Source organism: Scatophagus argus, chromosome 4 (assembly GCF_020382885.2).
Source record: "Scatophagus argus isolate fScaArg1 chromosome 4, fScaArg1.pri, whole genome shotgun sequence".
NCBI lineage: Eukaryota > Metazoa > Chordata > Actinopteri > Scatophagidae > Scatophagus > Scatophagus argus.
This window is the reverse complement of record NC_058496.1, coordinates 16,440,819-16,461,854: the sequence shown is the minus strand read 5'-3', so window position 1 is coordinate 16,461,854 and position 21,036 is coordinate 16,440,819. Positions and strand designations below refer to the sequence as shown.

General features: G+C 40.2%; 1 protein-coding gene across 1 annotated transcript in view; it reads left to right on the top strand.

Moving 5' to 3' along the window:
• Positions 1 to 16,874, top strand: part of rtn4r (reticulon 4 receptor) — a 40,946-nt gene extending 24,072 nt beyond the window's left edge. The window contains exon 2 of the mRNA XM_046385509.1: positions 14,754 to 16,874. Coding sequence (XP_046241465.1) covers positions 14,754 to 16,135 — 1,382 coding nt within the window. The 3' untranslated portion in view covers positions 16,136 to 16,874. The remainder of the gene's footprint in view (positions 1 to 14,753) is intronic.
• Positions 16,875 to 21,036: the final 4,162 nt, after the last annotated feature.

Here is a 21,036-nt window from a genome sequence, read left to right as displayed (position 1 = left end):
TCTCCTTTGAGACAATACTGTGACATTTACTTAAGTAAAGAATCTCAACCGGATCTTCCCCTGATATCATTTTTGTCATATTTGTTCTATAAAACAGTAGTCACATGCTTGTCCTGTACTGTTTAACTTTTGAAATTGAAACAAAGATGCTTTCTTACACATAGTCATAGTAACTTTCAAGTTACTCTCCAACTCTACATTAAATACAGCTTTACTACACTGACACTACCCCTCTAAAGAAATTTAGCAGGCTAAGCTACAATAACAGAGCAAAAGTAACATCAAAAAAGTAAATGTATTGCCTAACAGTAACATACTTAGATAATAACAAGCTGAGTTTTGTGTATGTGTTCATGCGTGTGCGTGTGTGTGTGTGCATGTGTTTGAGCGCATGGGTTTGCACTTGAAGGACAAAAGGAACCAGTAAGTTAACTCAAAATTATAACTAAACTTAAGCCACTGTTGCAAAATAATAAAGATCCCAACCCCCTTGGGATCAGTTGCCCTGTGTCCTTACCCTCTGCCATATTTCCATCAAACATGCCTAACTCACTTGTCTGCACTACCCTGCAGCAGAGACGTTGCCGGCTCAGCCCAAGGTTCAGTGAGCAGTTGATAGAAACTAAGCTATTGAAAACCCATTTGCTTCAGAAAACAGTGATGCTACTCCCACTTTACTCAGAAAAGCAGTTGTAACTCTGCTACTTGCAGTGCCACCAAAAATTGCTTATTGTGTTACCCTTTTTTTTCAGTATTCAAAACACCTAATAACACACTAATAGCACCAGTCCACTGGCTAATTTTTGAACTTACGTGTATGGTATTTTGTTGCGTTGTGCAAAGCGTTAAGTCTTAATCAGCAGAGCGTGGATGGACCAAAAGTACCATTAAAAGCACTGTAATGCATTTGTATTATTCAGACATATTGGGCCCATTAGTACAAGCACTAGAAATGGCATTCATATTACACCCCACCAAGAGCTTACAAGCTGAAGCTCCAGGGAGAAAGGAACAGCTGAAGGATGCAGTTTAAAAATACCAGATTGTTTTTCTCCAGGGCTGGAATGACTCATTACCCAGGCAGCAAAGCAGGAAGTTTTGTCAGTTGGGTCATCCCACAGTACAGTGACACGCAAATTGCACCAGCGCATCACTTACAGTGCTACAGTCATTTTGGGAATATGACAACAACAGTGATACACACATACACTTGTATGCAACTTCACATGAACATGCAAACCTGTGTTGGAATCCAGGGAAGTGGTAGCCATATGCTGACAGATTTGTCCCATCTTCTCATCTCGTGGCTCACTTGTTCAGAGGTTAGGACATAGCCTGACTGACCAATTGCTCAGACACTGCTGCACCACCGTAACAACTCACCACTAGCGGATCTTTACTCAGGTCTTATCTGATGGCCACTCTGCCACGAGGTGTTGTGAAACCGGTGCTCACATGTCACCAGCTCTTCTCCTATCTCTTTGGATGCAGCCTGTGGAGGCGTGAGGGGGATGTTGAAGGGGTTAGAGGGCATATTGGGGGCTGGCATGGCACTCAGCCTTGGATCATCCCTCACCTGGGGGATAAAGAGCAGGAATGATGACTTCCCAGCTTGAGCCGAGCTTTGGGCCAGCGCTCGACCTTTCCAGTAGAAAAGGTGACTGATCTGTTGAGGCCTCTGATGTAAAGAACTGCCCTTATCATGCCAACAGGGAGAAAGAGGAGGAGATAGCAGACAGACTGGAGCAAAGAAATTTAACTGATACACTGCTTGGCTGGGTGGGGATGTTCTTAATGTCTTTCTGTCCCCATCCCTGTCTTTTCTATCCTCTGTCCTTTCCTCCTGTTATTTGTCTTATCTGAGCTCCTCTGCAGAAAAATCCTTTTTCCTGCAGTTGGCCGCTTTGTCTGTGCAGGGCGCGATGGTTCTGAGACCTGTGGTAAATAATGCACAAGTCTTCCACAATTCTTCCAAAAGAGGGAACACTCACTAAAGACCCTCTCTGAAGTGGGCTTATTAAACCAACCAGGCTGCAACTGTTTCCATCCCTTTCTTGGGGACGAGGTGAGGTAAAAGTGAGAATGTCCCTAAAGGAAATTTCTGCTGCAAGGGTCCATTATCCCACTCCCTTACCTACTGAAACTCAAAGAGGAATCTAAACGTGAGAGAGCAAGCTCACAAAGTCACTAAGTCTGCCTTTACTGTGATGCACTGCTGAAATCTCACAGTCAGGTTGTGCCTGATCCCTTGCCGAAAGATAAGATTGCCAACTTGCTTATGGATTCTCTGACATTTACAAAAATAATATGAAAAAAGAGAGCAGATGGCCATCATCCTCTGCACAGGATTTAAAGCAATGGCTGATGAAAGTCAAGTTTGGAAAGCTTACTAACCTTTTCTGGCAAGAAGCGCTGTAACCTTGACATAAAAGTGCTGAGACTTACACTGGTGTGGGCTTGTCCTCCCTTTTCTGAGTACTTGGATTATCTTTTATTTTATTTTTGATCTGGTCCACTTGCTCTACAATTAAAGAGGATTGTCATTGTTATTTACCCTCTGTTTTCACTCAGTTCTGTAATTCCACTTCAGTGATCTATCATTCAGTTTATATCAGTCAAAATGCTGCAAAAATTGTAATTTCTCTTTAATGCATAATGCTGTGCTTGTAGGTCTCTATTCTCTGTGCTTTAATATATACAATCAATAGTGTCTGAGTCAACAGAGGAGGCCAAATTCAGTTTGAAAGCTGCTGTTTTCACATGCTTTGGGTTTAAGTGGAAGGTCCGGGTCAGAGAATGAATCAGAGGTATGTGTAGGCAGGGGAAGATATGAGATCCTATACCTTACTAATGTCAAAAATCCACCTACACTCACAGAGTATTACAGCCTCCACAAATATTTACCAGATTTTTCAATAGTTTTCATTGCGCAACAAATCCAAACATATCCCTTTGACAGGACTATTTTGACAGGAAAGGTCTGTAAAAAAAATCCAATGTGATGTGAGCAAAACATTGCTGAACACTGCTCTTGTTACAGGGCAGAACAGCAGAAGTAGGCCTTGTGTTATTGGCCCTAATACATTTGCTTGCAGGAACTGACTCAAAAGATAAAGGGAAGGAAGAGGTTTGTCTTTTTCAGGTCAACATGTCTCCAGGGTTGCCTACACATCCAAAATAGATGGATCTACAAGAAAGCTGGCCAGATTTGGTTAACTGTTCCACAATATTATACCTAATTTATTTATTTTATTCTTTTCATGTTCTGCTAATCTCAGGATGTCTTACTTCCTGTGGCGATTTCTGACAGATGTTTGTGGGCACATTGTCTCTCTGTATTCTTTCCACTGCATGTCTGATGAGTCATGCACAGGAGCCAAAAAGGAATTAACCGTCATTGTTTGAGATAATGGATAGCTAATGGCTACCTTAGTACCTAAGAGTATTTGTCTTGTGCAGTGTTGTAACTGAATATATGCTTTAAATACGAGTTGAGAGGTTAAGCACACAGACATTCTGATATGATAAAATAAGCAGTGTAAACACCACCTGCACAACAACAAACCAGTCAGTCACAACACACTGCAAAATGGATGCCACCTATCCACATATCCTGGTTATCTGCCTCATTCATCTTCTACCTCTTGAGATCTCATCAACTTCCCTTTCTTAGACATCAATCCAGTCACTCTCTGCCATTCACATGTCATTAAAATGTTTTAGAAGACATGGGCCATATATCCCACATGATTCCTCTTTCATCTCTTTCAAATGAACAGTCTCCCATATGTCACGACAGAGCCGAACTGCTTTGTGGCTCGCATCACAAATAACAGCTTGATGAGCACAGCGCTGTATGACATGCCATCTCATGGTGAGCTATGTCATTCTGTTTGGCTGCATTTTCATGTGAAAAATACCTCTGCAATATTAACTGACTTACTGGAAAAGTCTGCATGCACTATATTCAACAAATGTGTTTTAGCACATCCAGTGTGGACTAGATGCAGATGGCCATCTTCAACATAAATTTCAAAATGACAAGTACACAAAATGTTATGTAATTGTTCATACTTCACAGAATATTAACAGTTATAGAGAGAGGAACATTTAAGGTCAACGTAAAAATTAAGCCATTCGTAGGGCGGACACACAAAGACAGACTATCACACATGCTCACACACTCACACCTAGGGGCAATGCAGAGTAACCAGTTAACCTAATGTGCGTGTTTTTCAACTCTGCACAGAAAGGCCCAGAACCGGACTCGAACCTGGAGCTCTCTTGATGGGGGGCAACAGTGCTAACCGTTGCACCTCTGTGCCACTCTCATGTTGGTTGAATAAGACACAGCCAACATTTGATTTTCGTGTTACTTGAACTAGCATTAACTGATATTTTTGCCATTTGAGAGCAGCAGAAACAAGCTGCAATGACACCCTTGGCATACCCACATGGAAAGAAAATATATGAACATATATGTTTTTTATCTATGCCACATATATTTTTCAACATATATGCACATATTCGAAATTGGTCCCCTACATATATGTCTTTCAATTATATGTACATATATGTATAGTATATATGTACATATATCAACATATACAACAACTTTTGAGTTGATATTAAAAATGTATAAGCAACATTTTCAGCATAGCATACAATTTTTGGGGCATAACTTTGATATAAGTGTTAAGGTCAAAGAAAACTATAAATTTCGTGGACCACAAGACATGCTGAGAGGTGAAAGAAGCTAAAGGCTTAAATGGCTGCTAACTGTCAAGTCAGGTGATTCTAGTAATGGTCACATAGTTATTTGATCCATTGTTAATCTAAAAATATATTTGTAGTTGTTATTTGCACTTCTTTGAAGCCACACTTACTGACTAAAGTGTGTGTCTGGGCTCGCCCAGTCTCAGTCTGAGGTGATTGCATATGACACATTTGCAGTCAGTCTGCATATTCAGCCTTCTAATCCAGCAGAGTGCAATACTGCGAAACCGGAGAAGACTGAGGAAGGTTAGATGACACATGATGGCCGTAAAAAGGGTGTCAATAATGGTTTGTCTTGTGAAGCATTCTCAGGCTCATTTTCACCACCTCTCACCTCAGGCAGTGGATCTCCCTGTATCATTCATTGCATTTTCACATGAATGAGAAATCTGCCTACTCAAAATACAACTCTGCCTTGCAGTATATTCACCCATGTATAACCTTGGAATGACTAATGTGTGTGCTTGCAATTGTTTCTATCCTGGGCACAAGGGCTCTGCAAGGTTAATCAGAGAGTCCCTGTCAAGAGCAAAGCAGCAAAGGTGCTTGAATTTCGAAATCCCTTTTGGTTTCAAATAAAACTACGCTTTTCTACACAGCCATTCTGTAATCACACTAGATTACTGAGAGAATGACTTTGGTTTAGTCTAGACTGGTCAAAGATTAAGTGCTTGTTTGATGTATTTTTCCCCCAATTGTAACTAACACAAACACAACACTTCATCTGAAGCTTGTTTCTCTTCGACAAGTACAATAAGTGCCAGTCTAAGAGGGCTGCGGCTAAACACAGGAATTTTCTAGTAATGAAGCTGTCAGAAAGATGTGGAGTGTACAATGTTTGCACCCATTCCACTTCCTGGGTTGAAGAGCAGAATCGACCCTTCTTTTGCCTACAGCAAAGTATGGATAACATACAGTGACATCTAACTAGAATCAAACTGTGTAACCACTCATTACAGTATGTTCTCTCTTCAGACCACCTCATTGTGTTTTCTTGTCTTCACATGCCTAAATATACGATGCAGCCTGTGGGTCCTGTCACTGCTCTTTCCCTCTCCATCCGACACTTCACATGAGGGGGTGTTAGCATTATCTGAAGCTTTGTTGAATATTTACTGGGGCTGTATCCTTTTGATATAAAACAACGGTGATTCATTAGATCTCATCTGCTGTCACGCCAGCACAGTACATTAACTATGAGGGTTTGCAATCCTTACCACTTTTAAATTGTTGACATGAGATCCCAAAAACTGCATGAGAGATGAGTTTTGGGAGTGGTGAATCATGTTTAGAGCACCTGAAATGCAAAGCACTTCGTTCAAAATGTTATCCACCGTTCTTCTCAGAGTCGTAACAAATGGGAACACGTGCACATGATACACATACTGCTGGACTCAACTCATAAATCAGGTGATGTAAATGTCTCTTAATAATAAACATAAATCACTGAATTCAAACTGAGTTGACATTGATTACAATGCAAACAAGAAATGCTCGGAACTAAAACAGAATTGCCATATATATATATAATATAGGTTTAAAGAATGGTGCAGCCCACACCTTTCATTCCAAGGCAACATTTTCTGTTTGCATCACAGATGGAACAAATGGAAATAAAAGAAAATCCATACAGGGGGAAAAATATAATTGTAGCAATTTTTCAGAAGGTGAATTGGGCCTTTCTTGGTGGAGTTTGCATGTTCTCTCTGTTTTCTGGTGGTGTTCCAGCTTCCTCCCACAATCTCAAAAACATGCACATTCGGTTAATTGGCTATATTGCATGGCCCCTAGGTGTGAGTGTGTGTGTGTGTGTGTGTGTGTGTGTGTGTGTGTGTGTGCATGTGGTTGTCTGCCTGATTGACTGGTGGCCAGTCCAGGGTGCATCCCGCCTCCCGCCCTCAACTGGGATATGCTCCAGCCCTCTGCAATCCTGATTGATAAGTGGTATAGAAAATGGATGGATGTATTAGTGAGCACTTCTCTTTTGCCAGCATAATCTATCAACTTGACAGCTGTGCCATATCAAGATGATGAGAACAGCATGATTATATCACAGGTGTGTTTTGGCCTGGTCCCAGTAAAAGGCCACTCTAAAACGACATAAAACAGTGCCAGAGATGTTGCAAGTTTAGAAAGAGAGTGAAATTAGCATGATGATTCATAGATGTCCACCAGAGCTGTTATGATCATTTCAGCACCGTAAGGCCTCTTCATTACTGTTTTAGAGAATTTGGCAGTGCATCCAACTGACCCCACAACCACAAACTCCATCGAGTCACGTCAGCCCAGGACCTCCACATCCAACTTCTTCACCTGCATGACAGACTGAGTGCAGCCACCCGGACAGCTGATGCAATAATAGTTGACTTGCACATCCAAAGTATTTCTGCACAAACTGTCAGAAACCGTTTCAGGGAAGCTCAACTGCGTGCTCGTTGTCCTCACCGGGATCTTGACTTGAATGCAGTTTGTCATCATAACTGACTTAAACAGGTAAATGTTCTCCTTCGATGCAGTCTGGCACTTTGCAGACTTGTTCTCAGAAGAAAGAGAATCCTCTGAAGAGTCCTTGCTTACACTGTACTGGGCAGAGGGCAGACGGCATGTATGATGTGTGAGCAGTTTGCTAATGTCCACATTGTGAACAGAGTGCCAGTGGTGGGGATGGGATTATGGCAGGGCAGGCACAATCTACAAACAATGAACACTGGTGCTTTAATTAATGATAAATGTGTAAAGATACCAAGACGAGATCCTGAGGCCCATTGCTGTGCCATACAGTCTTCACATTAGAAAGGCCTTTTATTGTGACCAGCCCAAAACACACCTATAAAATAATCATGCTGTTTAATCAGAATCTTGATATGCCACATTTATCAGGTGAATGGACTATCTTGGCAAAGGAGAAGTGCTCACTAACATGAATTTTGACAAATTTGTGCTTTAAATAAAAGAAATAAGTCTTTTGTTTTAGTCTTAAGTCTTCTCTTAAGGGTGGCATTTATATTTATATAGGTTATTTGTACAACGGTGTGTTACAAAAGGACAAATAAATTACCATGAATCTTTGAAATAACTTGAATATCCCATGTAACATTTTCCTGTGAGTGAAGTACAGTGGCCGACAAGTACAAACATGCTGCATATGCAGACAGACGTCTGTGTTTTCCTTTTGCGTCTGTTTTCTTATATGCAGCGTGTTTCTGTATTTGCAGCGCCTGTCTGTATATGCAGTGCGTTTGTACTTGTCGGCCACCGTAGTAAAGGCCACAAGAATACAACAAAAAACCCCAAGTAATTTCAAACTGCAGATTTCTTTAAACAGATGTAAATATGTATACCACCTGCCAAACATGCCAAACATAGTACCAAACATTTCAAAGTAGCCTAAGTTATCCTGGAAGAATCCATATATGAACAAATATAACACATAATGACATACAGGGCTGAGCAAACACAGTTTAGAATTCAGTAAAAGCACTTGGTTGGGATGCTTGATTCACGAGTCTCAACTGATTTAATGCTATTTTCTCTTTGTTGTGTATTTCTTTGCAAGATAGATTTTCACACAAATCCTCTTAGTACTTGAGGAGGATGACACGTGCTGATTTAAACAAAAAAAGGATGCCTCCTAAAATGTTGTTAACACCTGTGTTAAAGACTGCCTGAGAGCTAAGCAACACTAAGACACATGGGGCATGTACTGTAGCAGCTACCTTCATTTATTTTCTCTCCAGCCATGTGTAGATAAGATAAAGCCTTGTACACTCTGTTAAGCAAAAATGCTTGGCTGCGCTACTGGCAGCCCGCGCGGCACAAAAGCCAAAGTAGGGCATTCCGAATTTTTGCTCCTCTGTGGCTTGAAGAGTGCATCTGGACACCCCCACACACTCATGCTCGGTGGATGCCTGCATTATTTTCAGCTTACATTACTTGAATTATACATTTTACATGGTTTCACATGTGAAAATTGCCCATGTCTGTGACATGTGGAGGCGGGCACAGAGCTGGATTTGAGCCATTCTGCAAAACCTCACGGGCAGGCTTGACTCCCAGTGCCTTCCCTAGAGCATTTCACAGTGAGCTTTAGCAGCTCCGAGGGTGACTTGGTTTGCTGCCAACTATACAATATAGTTGTGAGGAATGTGCCATTTTTGCTCCTTAATCCAGTGGCTCTCTGCCACCATTGTACAATTAATCCACTGTAGTGGCATTTAAGCTTACCTAACTCTATTTCAGCCATCTTTAAATGCAACTTAGAAGAATAAGTGTTGTCATTTTAGCAAGTAAGTTGATTGATAGTTGCAGTTCACTGGTGGAAGAAATATCCATTTACTTCAAAGGGGCACTTCACCAATTGTACTTGCCGTAGACTACTTAATAGTCATGAATATGAAAATGTTTTTTTTCTTTTTTGTACAGTCTGAGAAAAGTATTCAGGTGACAACCCTCGATTATGTAAATCTTTACTTGTGCTAATTTTGCACAGCCTTCATTAGGAATAATGGGGTTTGAAAGATATCAGCATTTGCCAGACAGGAAGGGCAAATAAAGGATGGTTATCGATTTGCCATAGTATGTGTAGGATCAGTTGTTTCTGGAGCTTTACCTGGGGACTAAAAGTCAAAATATCTCAGCCTCTGCTGCATTGATTTTGACCACTCATTTTGAATTACTTTTTTCAAACAAAATACTCTAAAGCAAATGAAAGTACATGTACTTCAAATTTTGACTACTTGAGTAAATTCACTTTATCAAGTTACTTTCTACCTCTTGCCAACAACAACAGTTTGTAAATGTGGAGCACAGCACATCTTGACTGATATCCCACTGAGTGAGGACTTGAGCAGCTGGGAGGTCAGTGCATCACTCATGGGTCGATGGTAATGTGATGGCAGTTGTTGAAAGGGAGAACTCTTCACTTCCACTTTATCATTCAATTGTTCACCGTCCAAGCAGGGATTCGATCCGACAGCCCTCTGATTGCAAGCTCATTCTCTCTCTGTCAGGATATTGCCAGCTGACTGCCTACTGTTACTGCTGTCACTTCCCAGTAGTGTCATATGGCAGCCTTTAAAGTGCATTGCAATTGATTTCTTCTTTCTCACAGACTTCCATGTATGTGTACAAATGCTCACACACACATACAAATCTACGTAGACCCTCTTTTTCCACGCACATACACTGAGTCTGTTTTTCCCTCTGCCTGCCGACCTCCGGTTCCCTCAGTTATTCATGAGCCATCTGCTTGGGCAAGTGCTGTGTCAGATGTGTGTCAAATAGGACCTCATCTGTCCCCCCGTTCATCTTCTAATTGTGTCCTCGTCTGCATGCTGAAGCAGCCACTGATGCTCCTGCAACACTCCACTGTTATCCAAGGGACTCCAGCTCAGCTCTCTGGTCTATCATGTCCTAAATAACCTGTTTAATCTGATGTGTGCATCTTTATTTAAGATCATGACATCTGGTTCATTAATGTTGTAAGGGCAAACATAAATCTGTTTTTATGAGCTTGTCTGTGTGTTTACAATTTGTATCTGTGCGTGCACTTCTCAGAAGTGGGTCGAAGATAATTCATGCTTACCCTGAGATACAGAAAGAAAGGCAACTTTTTTTCAGTAATGAACAAAGTTCAAGACTGTAAAAGTACTGGAATGTGCAAGTGAACTGACTGGTGACCAGTCCAGTCCCCCCGGGATCCTGACAGATAAGCATGGATGGATGGATCTGCAAGCGAAAAAGAAGTTCTTGTGAACATTACTCACTCTCAGTGACAGGGTAGATATGGTAGCCATAAAAAGGCCAATGTGACCTTGTGATCACAACCTTTTCCTTTCCTATGAATATGCCCTACCATCCAATTCCACTGCAATTCAGCGATGCTCTTGAAAGTGAAGACCATATCTTCTCTATTCTAAAACTTTTCCACAGGCTTATGGGGGGAAAAGAGGTTCAAAGCAAGCTTAAATGGAATATTCTCCTGGTCTGCCATGTCAACGTAACTGTAGGCTACTCTGTAATTCTCGTCTTTGCAAAAGAAGTTCTTTATCAAAAACTCTACTTGAGTGAAAGTAGAAGTGCTGATTTAGAATGAGCTAAAGAAAAAGTTTAAGTGGACAAAAAGGGATTCATTTACAGTAACAAAGTACATGCGATTAGTTGCTTCACATCCAGGACAGCATCTCTTAAATTCAGATTTGATTAAGGAACATTTTCACATGGCTAACTACTAAATTTATGCACGATTTAAAAAAAAGATTTAGCATGACTAGATATCCAAATTGTCATACTGAGTACCAGAATGGAGACCAAAAGGAAACAGAACAGTGAGCCACTGGTGATAAGCTTGAGAGAGAAATCAGAAATAAACAAAAATACAATACAGATAAGTGATACTGTAATAAGTGGTACAGAAAAAGATGGTAACGTCCTAATCACAAGGTATAAATGCATAATTGGAAAAAGTACAATTCGGACCCCTGAATGTAATTTTCAGATTTTTGTGTTCACTTCTTTTAAGAACTAAGAACGTGAGTTAGCAAGTCTCTGCTGCACCAAGTTATTGCCCTTTACTGCTCTCAGCTCACAAAGTCATTTATGATTGCCTTGGCTGTGCCAAATAGGGCTTCATACAACTGTCATATCCTATACAGTTTCTCTAAGTTATTCATTCCAGCATCATATAACAACAATTTATATATGCATGGATGGATTCACACAAGATACATGACCTTACAGAGAAGGATCATGGCTATATTAAATGCAGGCCTGCCTCTGAGCAACACAATAATGTATGATTTCAGAAAGAGGCCAGGAGGTCCCTCTGGAGAACTACTGTGATTCATCTCTGACAGAGACATCACTTCCACTCTGGGCCAAGGGGATAAGACTGTCATGTTAGCCGTCCCTGCCCAATCCCCAGCCCTTCAAAGTAAAGCCACCGTGATGAATCGGAGGCCCTCTGAATGTGCTGTCCCAACATGCCCTCTGTGTTCTTTGCGGGTTTCAGAGCATGAGAAAGGGTTTAAATATGTGTTGTATTCTCACAGTAAGACAAAGGAGCACTGAGAGTTTGTTTGGAGCTGCAAACATGCCAGGGAAACATGCAAATGAGCGCCGAGTCTGGCTAAGTGATGCACTCGTACAATAAGTAAACAAATCTGTCTGTGCCCATTCATACCACTCCTGTGGGCATCCCTCTGTTTTGCTGTTGATTGTAGCATCCCCTATTATTATTATTTGTTTATCTACATCACTGAATGCTTTTGTACCAATTTTATTCTCTCCTAATATTACAATTTCTTTTTCTAGGAAAAAAAGAAAACTCCTGAAATTCATACTCATGAAACTCTTTATGGTGCGCTGTTAAGTACAGGCAAAACAGGTTTCATTACAGGTCTATCAAACTCCACACAAGGGACACTGAGAGACTAATACCTATTTTTAAGAAATCCATCTAATTTAATGTCAGAACCAGAGTGTCCTCACCAAGATCACATGATTTTGGAGAATTTTGACAGACAATATAATCAAGCAAGGAAGCTGCATCACCAAGGAATACTTTTCTTTAACCTGCCAGATATTGTCAGGCTCCTATTGTAAATAAAAGCGCTTGTCTAGAGGAGAGGGAGAGGGTGAAGTGATGTACTCTGCTCAAAGCTGAAGGGGCAACAGTGTCAGTCAGGAGGAAATAAAGAGGCTTGTCTGCTCTTAAACAGACGGATGATTACCACTGTACAATAATATAGCTCTCAGAAGAGAGGCCACTGGCAGGGTCTGAAACAGGAAGGCAGTGCTTGGTGCCTTGTTTTGACATAGCAGATAGGGAAAGATTAAGTGTTGAAACCAAAGCTGGCAAGAGATGATAAGGAATGGATTTTTTTCACCCAAAACCTTGATGCTGTCTTTTAAGATATTAGAGTTTGTGTCAACAGCAGCTGTGTGGACAAACAGCTAAACACTGGCTCCTTTTTGTGTCATATTTGCTACAATTTAGAAACAAAAACAACATAGCAGAAAGGAGAGTAAAAGGGAGAAGCATTGCTTGATCGATCAATGGTTTGAACACAGCGCACAAGTCTCTAAAGTGGAAGGTGAGAGTTCCGACTGTGAAGTCATGCACAGGTTATTTGGGAAGACTAAAATAGATAAAGATAGATATAGACAGATAGAAAGATATCAGAAAGCCATGATTTGGGATTTATGTTTGTATCATATGGTAATGCAGTTGGTCTAATACAGATGGGAAGACATTGTAAGTGAGCAAAAAATAATTGGGATGGAGTTGATGACATTGTGGGGCTTATGCTGTCATTCAACTGATGCTAACAAAGACAAGACATATTATGCAAAGAGCTGAGGAAACCAGGCTTTGACATGTAGTGCGTGGGTGGAAATAGCCTGTTAATGAATAGACAGCAAGGGGGAAAAAATGAAGACGGCAGACGAGATACATGAAGCGTGCTGTGCGATAAAATATTGCTATTGTTAGGCAGTGCTGAGGGAAAAGTGCTGCGATGCAGAAAGAGTGGAAAGTCTTGACAGCTTTCCGGTGGCAGTCTGACGGCTGAGCATGGAGATTGGAAGGAAAGTGCAGCAGAGGGCTGCTGTCAGGCCACACCAGAGCTACGTTTAACAAGGTCCAGAGATGAGCAGCACCACAACACATTGCAGGGGAATGAGAATAGGAGAAAGGGAATGGAGGCAGGACTGAGCAAGGCTCATGCATTTTTCCAGAGCTTCACTACCTGTCATGCCTGCAAGCCAGGGATTCCTCACATGTGCATGGGAGCAGAGATTGGAAATCCTCAGTCAGGACAGGCACTGAAGAGGATTCTGAGATTTTGCGGAGCACCTGCCATTATGCTGATACTAGGCACGCCTGTCACACTTTGACACCATCTTCTCTACATGATGGAATGAGTGGGGTCCAATAGATATACAGTATTTTTTTTCAGCATTCCGGCTATACCTACAACAATGTGATGTCAGAAGTGATCATTCATATGCGATAATCCAGACCATTTTGCTTATCATGGTACTCAGTTGCAAGCTGATCTGAACCATGACAGAGGTCAAGCAGAAATAATTAATGCAAGCAAATGTGGAACATACCTTACTTTAAACATGGATGCCTTCAGGGCAAGCACATATATGAATCTTTGCCAGTTTCGGCCTAAGTGCTGCCACACCTCTTGTATATCTCATCTTCATGCTACACTTAGAAAAAATGTTTTGGTCATGGCTCCTCAGTGGAAACACTAGCAGGGTCTCGTAGCACTCTTTACACCTTGGCCTCACGCATCTGTCTGACATGAAAGCTTATCTCCCAGTGTCAGGCTAAATGTCAACCTCAGGAATGCTGAAATATAATTACTCATGTACGCCCTATTAGAGCACCCTAATTCCACATAAAAGCCACACATCCAGTTTTAAATGAGTCTGTCGTCACAGAACTCTCTTCGGCTGTCTTACATCAACAGAGGCATCAGGGAAATGTGTCCCCAGATCCAAATAACATTACTGTTAAAATACATGCTGAATCACTGTTATGAAGAGGGTTCTCTCTGTTGTAACGTGCTGAACCTCTCACTTTATGCAATAAAACCTCTTGGATTTTGTTGGTTTCATAATTTGATTTGTGCGTGCAGTCATAGGCTTAAATTGTGCATATTGAATATTGCTCATACAGTGGCATCCTTAATGTTCTCAAAAATGTGTTACAGGCACGTGAAAATAGACACATACACACGCACATATGCACACACACACACACATATATATGTATATATATATATATATATATATATATATATATATATATATATATATATATATATATATATATAATGTTTATGCATATTACATTCTGACCTGAATTTATCTATTTTTACAGATTCTTTCAACTATATTAGAACTGTGACTTTTAATATTTACATATATTATTTACTAATCCACTGGTGTTTTTTCTTCTTTAGGGGGGCGACTCCTGTTTTTGGTGATGTGGCTGAACCTTGTGCCTCAAACTGACAGCTGCCCTGCCAAGTGTGTGTGCTATAGTGAGCCCAGACCCACTGTGGCCTGCCAACAACAAGGACTGTTTTCCATCCCATCTGAGATCCCTGTGCGGAGCCAGCGGATATTCCTCCAGAGCAACAAGCTGACAGTGGTGAGATCCACCAGCTTCAGCTCTTGCCACAATCTCACTGTTCTCTGGCTCTACTCCAACAACATCAGCTACATTGAGGCCGGAGCCTTCTATGGATTGGAAAAACTGGAGGAACTGGACATCGGAGACAACAGTAACCTCCGCACCATCAGCCCTACAGCCTTCCGGGGCTTAACTAAGCTGCACACCCTCCACCTGCACAGGTGTGGCCTGTCAGAGCTCCCTGTTGGGGTTTTCCGAGGAATGTTCTCCCTACAGTACCTTTACCTGCAGGACAATAATATTCTAACCCTGCACGATGACACTTTTCTGGACCTTGCCAACCTTACCTATCTTTACCTACACAATAACAAAATCAAGATAGTAACAGATAACATGTTTCGAGGCTTAATCAATCTAGACCGACTGCTTCTACACCAGAACCGAGTGATCTATGTCCAACCAAGGGCTTTTAGTGATCTTGGTAAGCTGAAATCCCTGTTCTTGTTCTTCAACAATCTAACTGTCTTGACAGGGGAGACCATGGACCCACTGGTGTCTCTCCAGTATTTACGTTTAAATGGAAATCAATGGATCTGTGACTGCCGGGCAAGGACCTTGTGGGACTGGTTCAAGCGTTTCAAAGGTTCCAGCTCTGAGTTGGAGTGTAATGTCCCTGAGTTCCTTGCAGGAAAAGACCTGAAACGACTAAAAAGTGAAGACCTGGAGGGGTGTGTGGAAACACCTCAAATCCAGACCAATCTCTTCAGCTCCAAGCCACAGTCTGGGAAATTCCCTTCCACTGAAGATCCTCCTGGGGACACCATTCCCAGGTGTTGCCTTGGAGATAACGACAAGTCCTCTATACTGTCTGGCAAGAGCCGCCAAATCACTAACAACCCCCTTAAAGAAAAGGAGAATATGTCTAAGACTAAATATAAGGAACCAGAACGAACAAAAAACGAGACCCAGAACAAGCAAAATGATGGACCACTGGGAACCCTGTCCAACACCCTGGACAAATCTTTGGAAAACTTAAACCCTGACCTTATAGACAATCTCGAATCATCAACAGCATCAAACAAAAAGAAAAAGAAGTGTTCCAAAAAGCCCAAATCAGACACCCAGTGCATCAAAGGCCGGGGTTCTACTTTGCAAGTGCTGCGCTTTCTCTTCATTCCCATGATCTGGATATCTCTAGCCATGTCTTAGGACTCCTGATTTCACTGTTAATACAGGACTCAAGATTGTTGATGCTCATGACAATGAAAACAGAAGATGCAGTGACATGTCCAACAGACAGTGACTGAAAACCAAGGAGTCACGTTGACCCAACATGGGCGAGGACAAACAATGACAAGGACATTGCAGTACATTTAACAAAATGGATGCCTTTACAGAACACTACAGATCTAATGTATATAATGAATTGGTGCCCAAAATTGTTTGTTCTCTATGTACTTAACTGTACTGTGTCTAAGCTACACTTTGGAGACTCCTCCATTTTCCCTCTCAAAAGCTTTTACTGCTTAGACAGACCACTGGAAGAAAAAAAAAAGACAAAAAAAAACAAAAAAAACAACAAAAACAGGAAATCAGAGACAGAGCGCACACAAAGAATGTTGGGTCCGTTTAATGAAGATAAATGATCTCCTCCCATTATTTATTCAAAGTGATGCATTTGTTGGGTAATGTTATGTTTTTTATGTTTATAAAAGCAAATGTTTTACCTCCCCCAATTTTAGTTCTATTTTCATGACAGAAAGGCTATATGGGTAGCATTTACCAAAATAATGCTGTCAGTTTGTTAATGGAGATTGCAATGGAACCATAGATATGCATTTTATTTTACTTGTGTACAAGTATGAATATATTATGAATAAAATTCTTCTTTCATAGATATTTTGATATTGTGTGGTATTTTCTAGTATGACAGAATACATGAACACCAGATTCTTAAATGTGACTTCTTAAATATGGCAATTATTTATAGGTTTAATTTATAGGTTAACTGTTGGATGGTCGAAAACAAGCAAATTCAGGGCATTCACTTTGGTTATTGTAAAATATTGATGAAAAAAATTTATAAACATTTTATTGACTAAATAAACACAAAAATAATCAATAGATAACTCAGCTTTGTTTAAATCAGTCATTTCTTCCTGCCTTGGTACCCCAGGGAAAGACAGTAAAGACAATTACTGGACTGGAAGAAAGGCTACATTAGATATTGGATATTCTGAGATTATATTTGCAAAACTGTTCTAAATGAATATCATAATGTAAATGAATTTAAAAATGTTTTTGACTTTTCCAAAAACAGCAGCTCATGTTTCACTACCCATATTACATATCCTCCCAAATAGATGACATGTGGCCTACTGTGGCATGTCATTTGTTTGTAGGATTGTTGGGTGATTGTTGGGTCAGGTGGAGTGATATAAAGAGGTGAAATAAAAGCACAACAGACATTACCTTTTCATTGATATGCATTTTGAACTTTTCACCTCTACCTTTTAACTGATACCTATTTTGACTTTGATCTCATATTGGTCAAGAAATTGTTGGTCTAAGAATAACTCATATTGAAATTAAATTATCAGGCCTCTGTTTGATCTTTATTGGTTGCAAACTCTGTTCTTGGTACAATCTCCTCAGGCTTATGCTATCATATGGAATTTAAAACAAGGTCACAATCCAGTGTTAACATCCATCAGTGCCGTATATATTTACAAGTTTAAAATGAATACTGCACAAGTAGTAGGGTGATGTTGAATGAAATGCTCCAGGCAGCTTAACAAAATTCAGCATATGATTAAACCTTGCTAAGTATATTACAAGCCCTGCTACATTTCTTATAATTTTTAGTTTATCATTAAAAATTCTGTGGGAATATTAAAAAAGGTGGCTCCTAAAGGACCAGACAGAAGGACCCTCAAAGGATCATATAAAGTACTGCTTTCTGCTTTCCTGACTTTGAAAATATAGTATCAAATATAGACTAATTTAAAGTTTGAGATGCCACTTTGTTGTATACTTTTGCAATGGTCAGTTGCCTGTGGTCTGTCCATGCTGGTGTATTTACAGACCAGAATAATGGATAGGCTTAGAGTATATTCTGCACCAAATTAAGTCAAGATCTTGTCAACAGCCCTCAATTTATCTCGCACAAAGCGAAAGGATTACAAGGCAGGGTCTCCACAAATCCCTGGAGCTTTCCATTGTCGTCGATTAACCCTGGAAAGTAAGAGGACTGAAGGGGACCTGAAGATATTGATCTTGAGTAGGAATCGACAGGAAAAATCAACAAGAGCTCTCCAACTGAGTTCTACTACCTTTTGCTGATATACAAGCAGCTGTGGGCTGAGAAGATGCCAGTAACTGTATCTTACCCAGTCAAACCTTTCCTCAAAGATCACAACAGCATTTGCTATATGAGTCCCATTTATATGTTAAACTGGCTGTCATGCGCATAAATATGTACTACTCCCCTACTTTGCAACTCCAGCTATGAAACAATTTGTCTGTTAAAGCTGTGACAAATGGAAATGAAGAGCAACTCACAACTTCACTAATATCTTCACAACATATTTGTCTTTTTTGCATTTGCTTTTCTTTTCTCTTTTTCTCTCTTTTCTTTTCCCTGTTCCTATAACATCAGTACAACTGTACACCTTCTGAATTGAATTTACTGTCTCCTACCAAACTGAGATGAACTTAACTGACTTGTTAACTCACCTGAAACACACTTGGTTTGATTTTCCACAATGATCTCCTGTTTGGTATAACAAATATATTGGTATAATATAAAGATATGAAAATATTTTGGATCTACAAGCTGCTTCGTTGTCCTTGATGGAGCCACTGTAAAGCACCTTATTACTGCAACCCTTGTTGTTAAACTGGTCTTCCAGTCCCGTGTCCAGCCACAGAGTTGTTGTGAGGCCCTTTGATCTGGGCCCAATCCAGTGAGCTATAGGACTAAATTTGGAGCTATCTTTGAATTCTGACAATGCCTTACAAGTCACAAGCTCCTTTAAAGATAACTGTTTGTAGTGTGTTTGCTTGACTGACTGATATATATGAAACAGTTGTTACTGATCTCCCCTTTTCTAAGATGTTGGTTTTCTGAAAAAAAAAAAAAAAAAAAAAGCAGCTAGGGCTAAAGCAACATTCTGGCTTGAAAATGTTCCTTCAAAGAGTAAAGGATTAAATCACTGATGCAGTTTCCATGTTTTTATCCTGTTAACAATGGTGATCATCACTGCTCATGCTACTTTGTATATTTCTATGCTTATTTTAAACAAATCACTGATGATTTTATTCATTCAGCAGAAATCACTGCTGATGCTTTTGCAATCACACACTGGAAGGAATCAACACAGTGTTGTACGACAGAAATTCTTGTCCTGGATTATTACTTAAAAGGCACTTCTCTGATGAAAATATTATGAAGTGTCTTGACTTCAAGAGTACACTTTTAAATTAGCCTGATCATCAGAAGCATTTGCATGCTGGCAAACACAAGGTCTGTGGATTTGAGACTTTAAAAAGGAGACTCATGCTGAGGAGACGCTAGAGTTCCTCCTAGCAAGAATAACATTTCGCAAAACACAAGGAGTACAAGTACATGACATCTCATTCACACACTGGAGCATACACTTTCCCTCTACATTCGTGCATACTTAATAATTATGTTTCATGATCTCTCTTATTTCTCCTCTTGTCTCATTATTGTCTCAGCAGATTACTGTTTTTATGCAGAACTCTTTGGATTTTTCATTTTGATCAAGTATGTCTTTGTTAAAATGTTTGAATCAAACATGTAAATGATGCGTATAGGTACATAGTGTCAAAAGAAGCAAATGTATACAACTAGCCACTGGCAAACAAAGGGTCACATCTTTTGAGATATGACTCCCAAAAATCCAGACATAGCAGGAAACCTTTATGGAAATTATGAATTTGGGGATTTTGAAAGATTATTCTATGTGGGCTGTGAAAATTGTTCTTTTTCTACATCCTTCTTTTCTTTTGTAGGAAGTGTCCTTCATCACTGCCAATCTACCTCAACATAGTCAACCAAAATGTGCAGGCAAACATTCTTGGGATCACTTTTTAACATGATCTGAGTTAATTTCCCTCACAGAGTGGATGATATACTGTATACACCATGATACACCATGGGGTCATTCCAATTTTCTTCCAGCTAGCTGCCCAAGGAGACTAAAAACACATCAGCCCTGGCCTCTCTACAAGCCCTCTAGGATGCTGACAGAGGCTGTGAGGTCTGACAGCAGGGCCACACTGGGGCCACAGCTCCATTTAACAGTGCCTAGAAGTACGATGACCCAAGCCTGCAGGCTCCTTCTAGATGTCAAGAACCTTCTCATCACACGGTGCACCAACTGAAATCCACCCTTCAGTCAGGATGTATTTCTTGGTCCCAGTAACAGTTATAAACTGCTTTTACACTGACGAAGGGAAATAAAGCTAATTACATGGCTTCCATTTGCAGTGAGTGTCTGGATCCAACATGCATTTGTAACTTGGCAGAGAATCAAAATAACCACAGGGAACAAAGAAGTAAATTGTTGGCATAGTAAAATGTTGCATTCAATGTTATTCTGCTGACACCTATGTAATCATGGTTTCACTATGAACCAACAGCCATTTTTGAGGTTTTTGAACCAACAGTCATAATATTATACTTTAACATCTCAAAAAAATTTGTTAAACAGCTATGGATTTGGAAAAGAAAGTACTATTTCAATTTTCTCCAACTAGCCACTTATAGGAAAGTGAAGAAAATAGCTCTGCATCATTTTAATTGTTGCATAGGACAAATGACACACTCATGACATACTAAAGCTCTTTGTCAAATTTAAAATATCTTTTTAAAAAATCTGCTACAACTTTGGAGTTTGGTGTTATTTACTGCTATTCCTAAGGTTGAGAACCACTAATTTTAAACTCAAAAGTCATGGAGATCTGAACCAGCCAGAGAGGTTTTTTCTTTGTAATTTGCTCAGAATCCATGTAATAATATTTCCAGACATCACAGCCCAGCTGCTGAAACTTCAATAGCAAATATTAAAATGCATGAGTAAAAC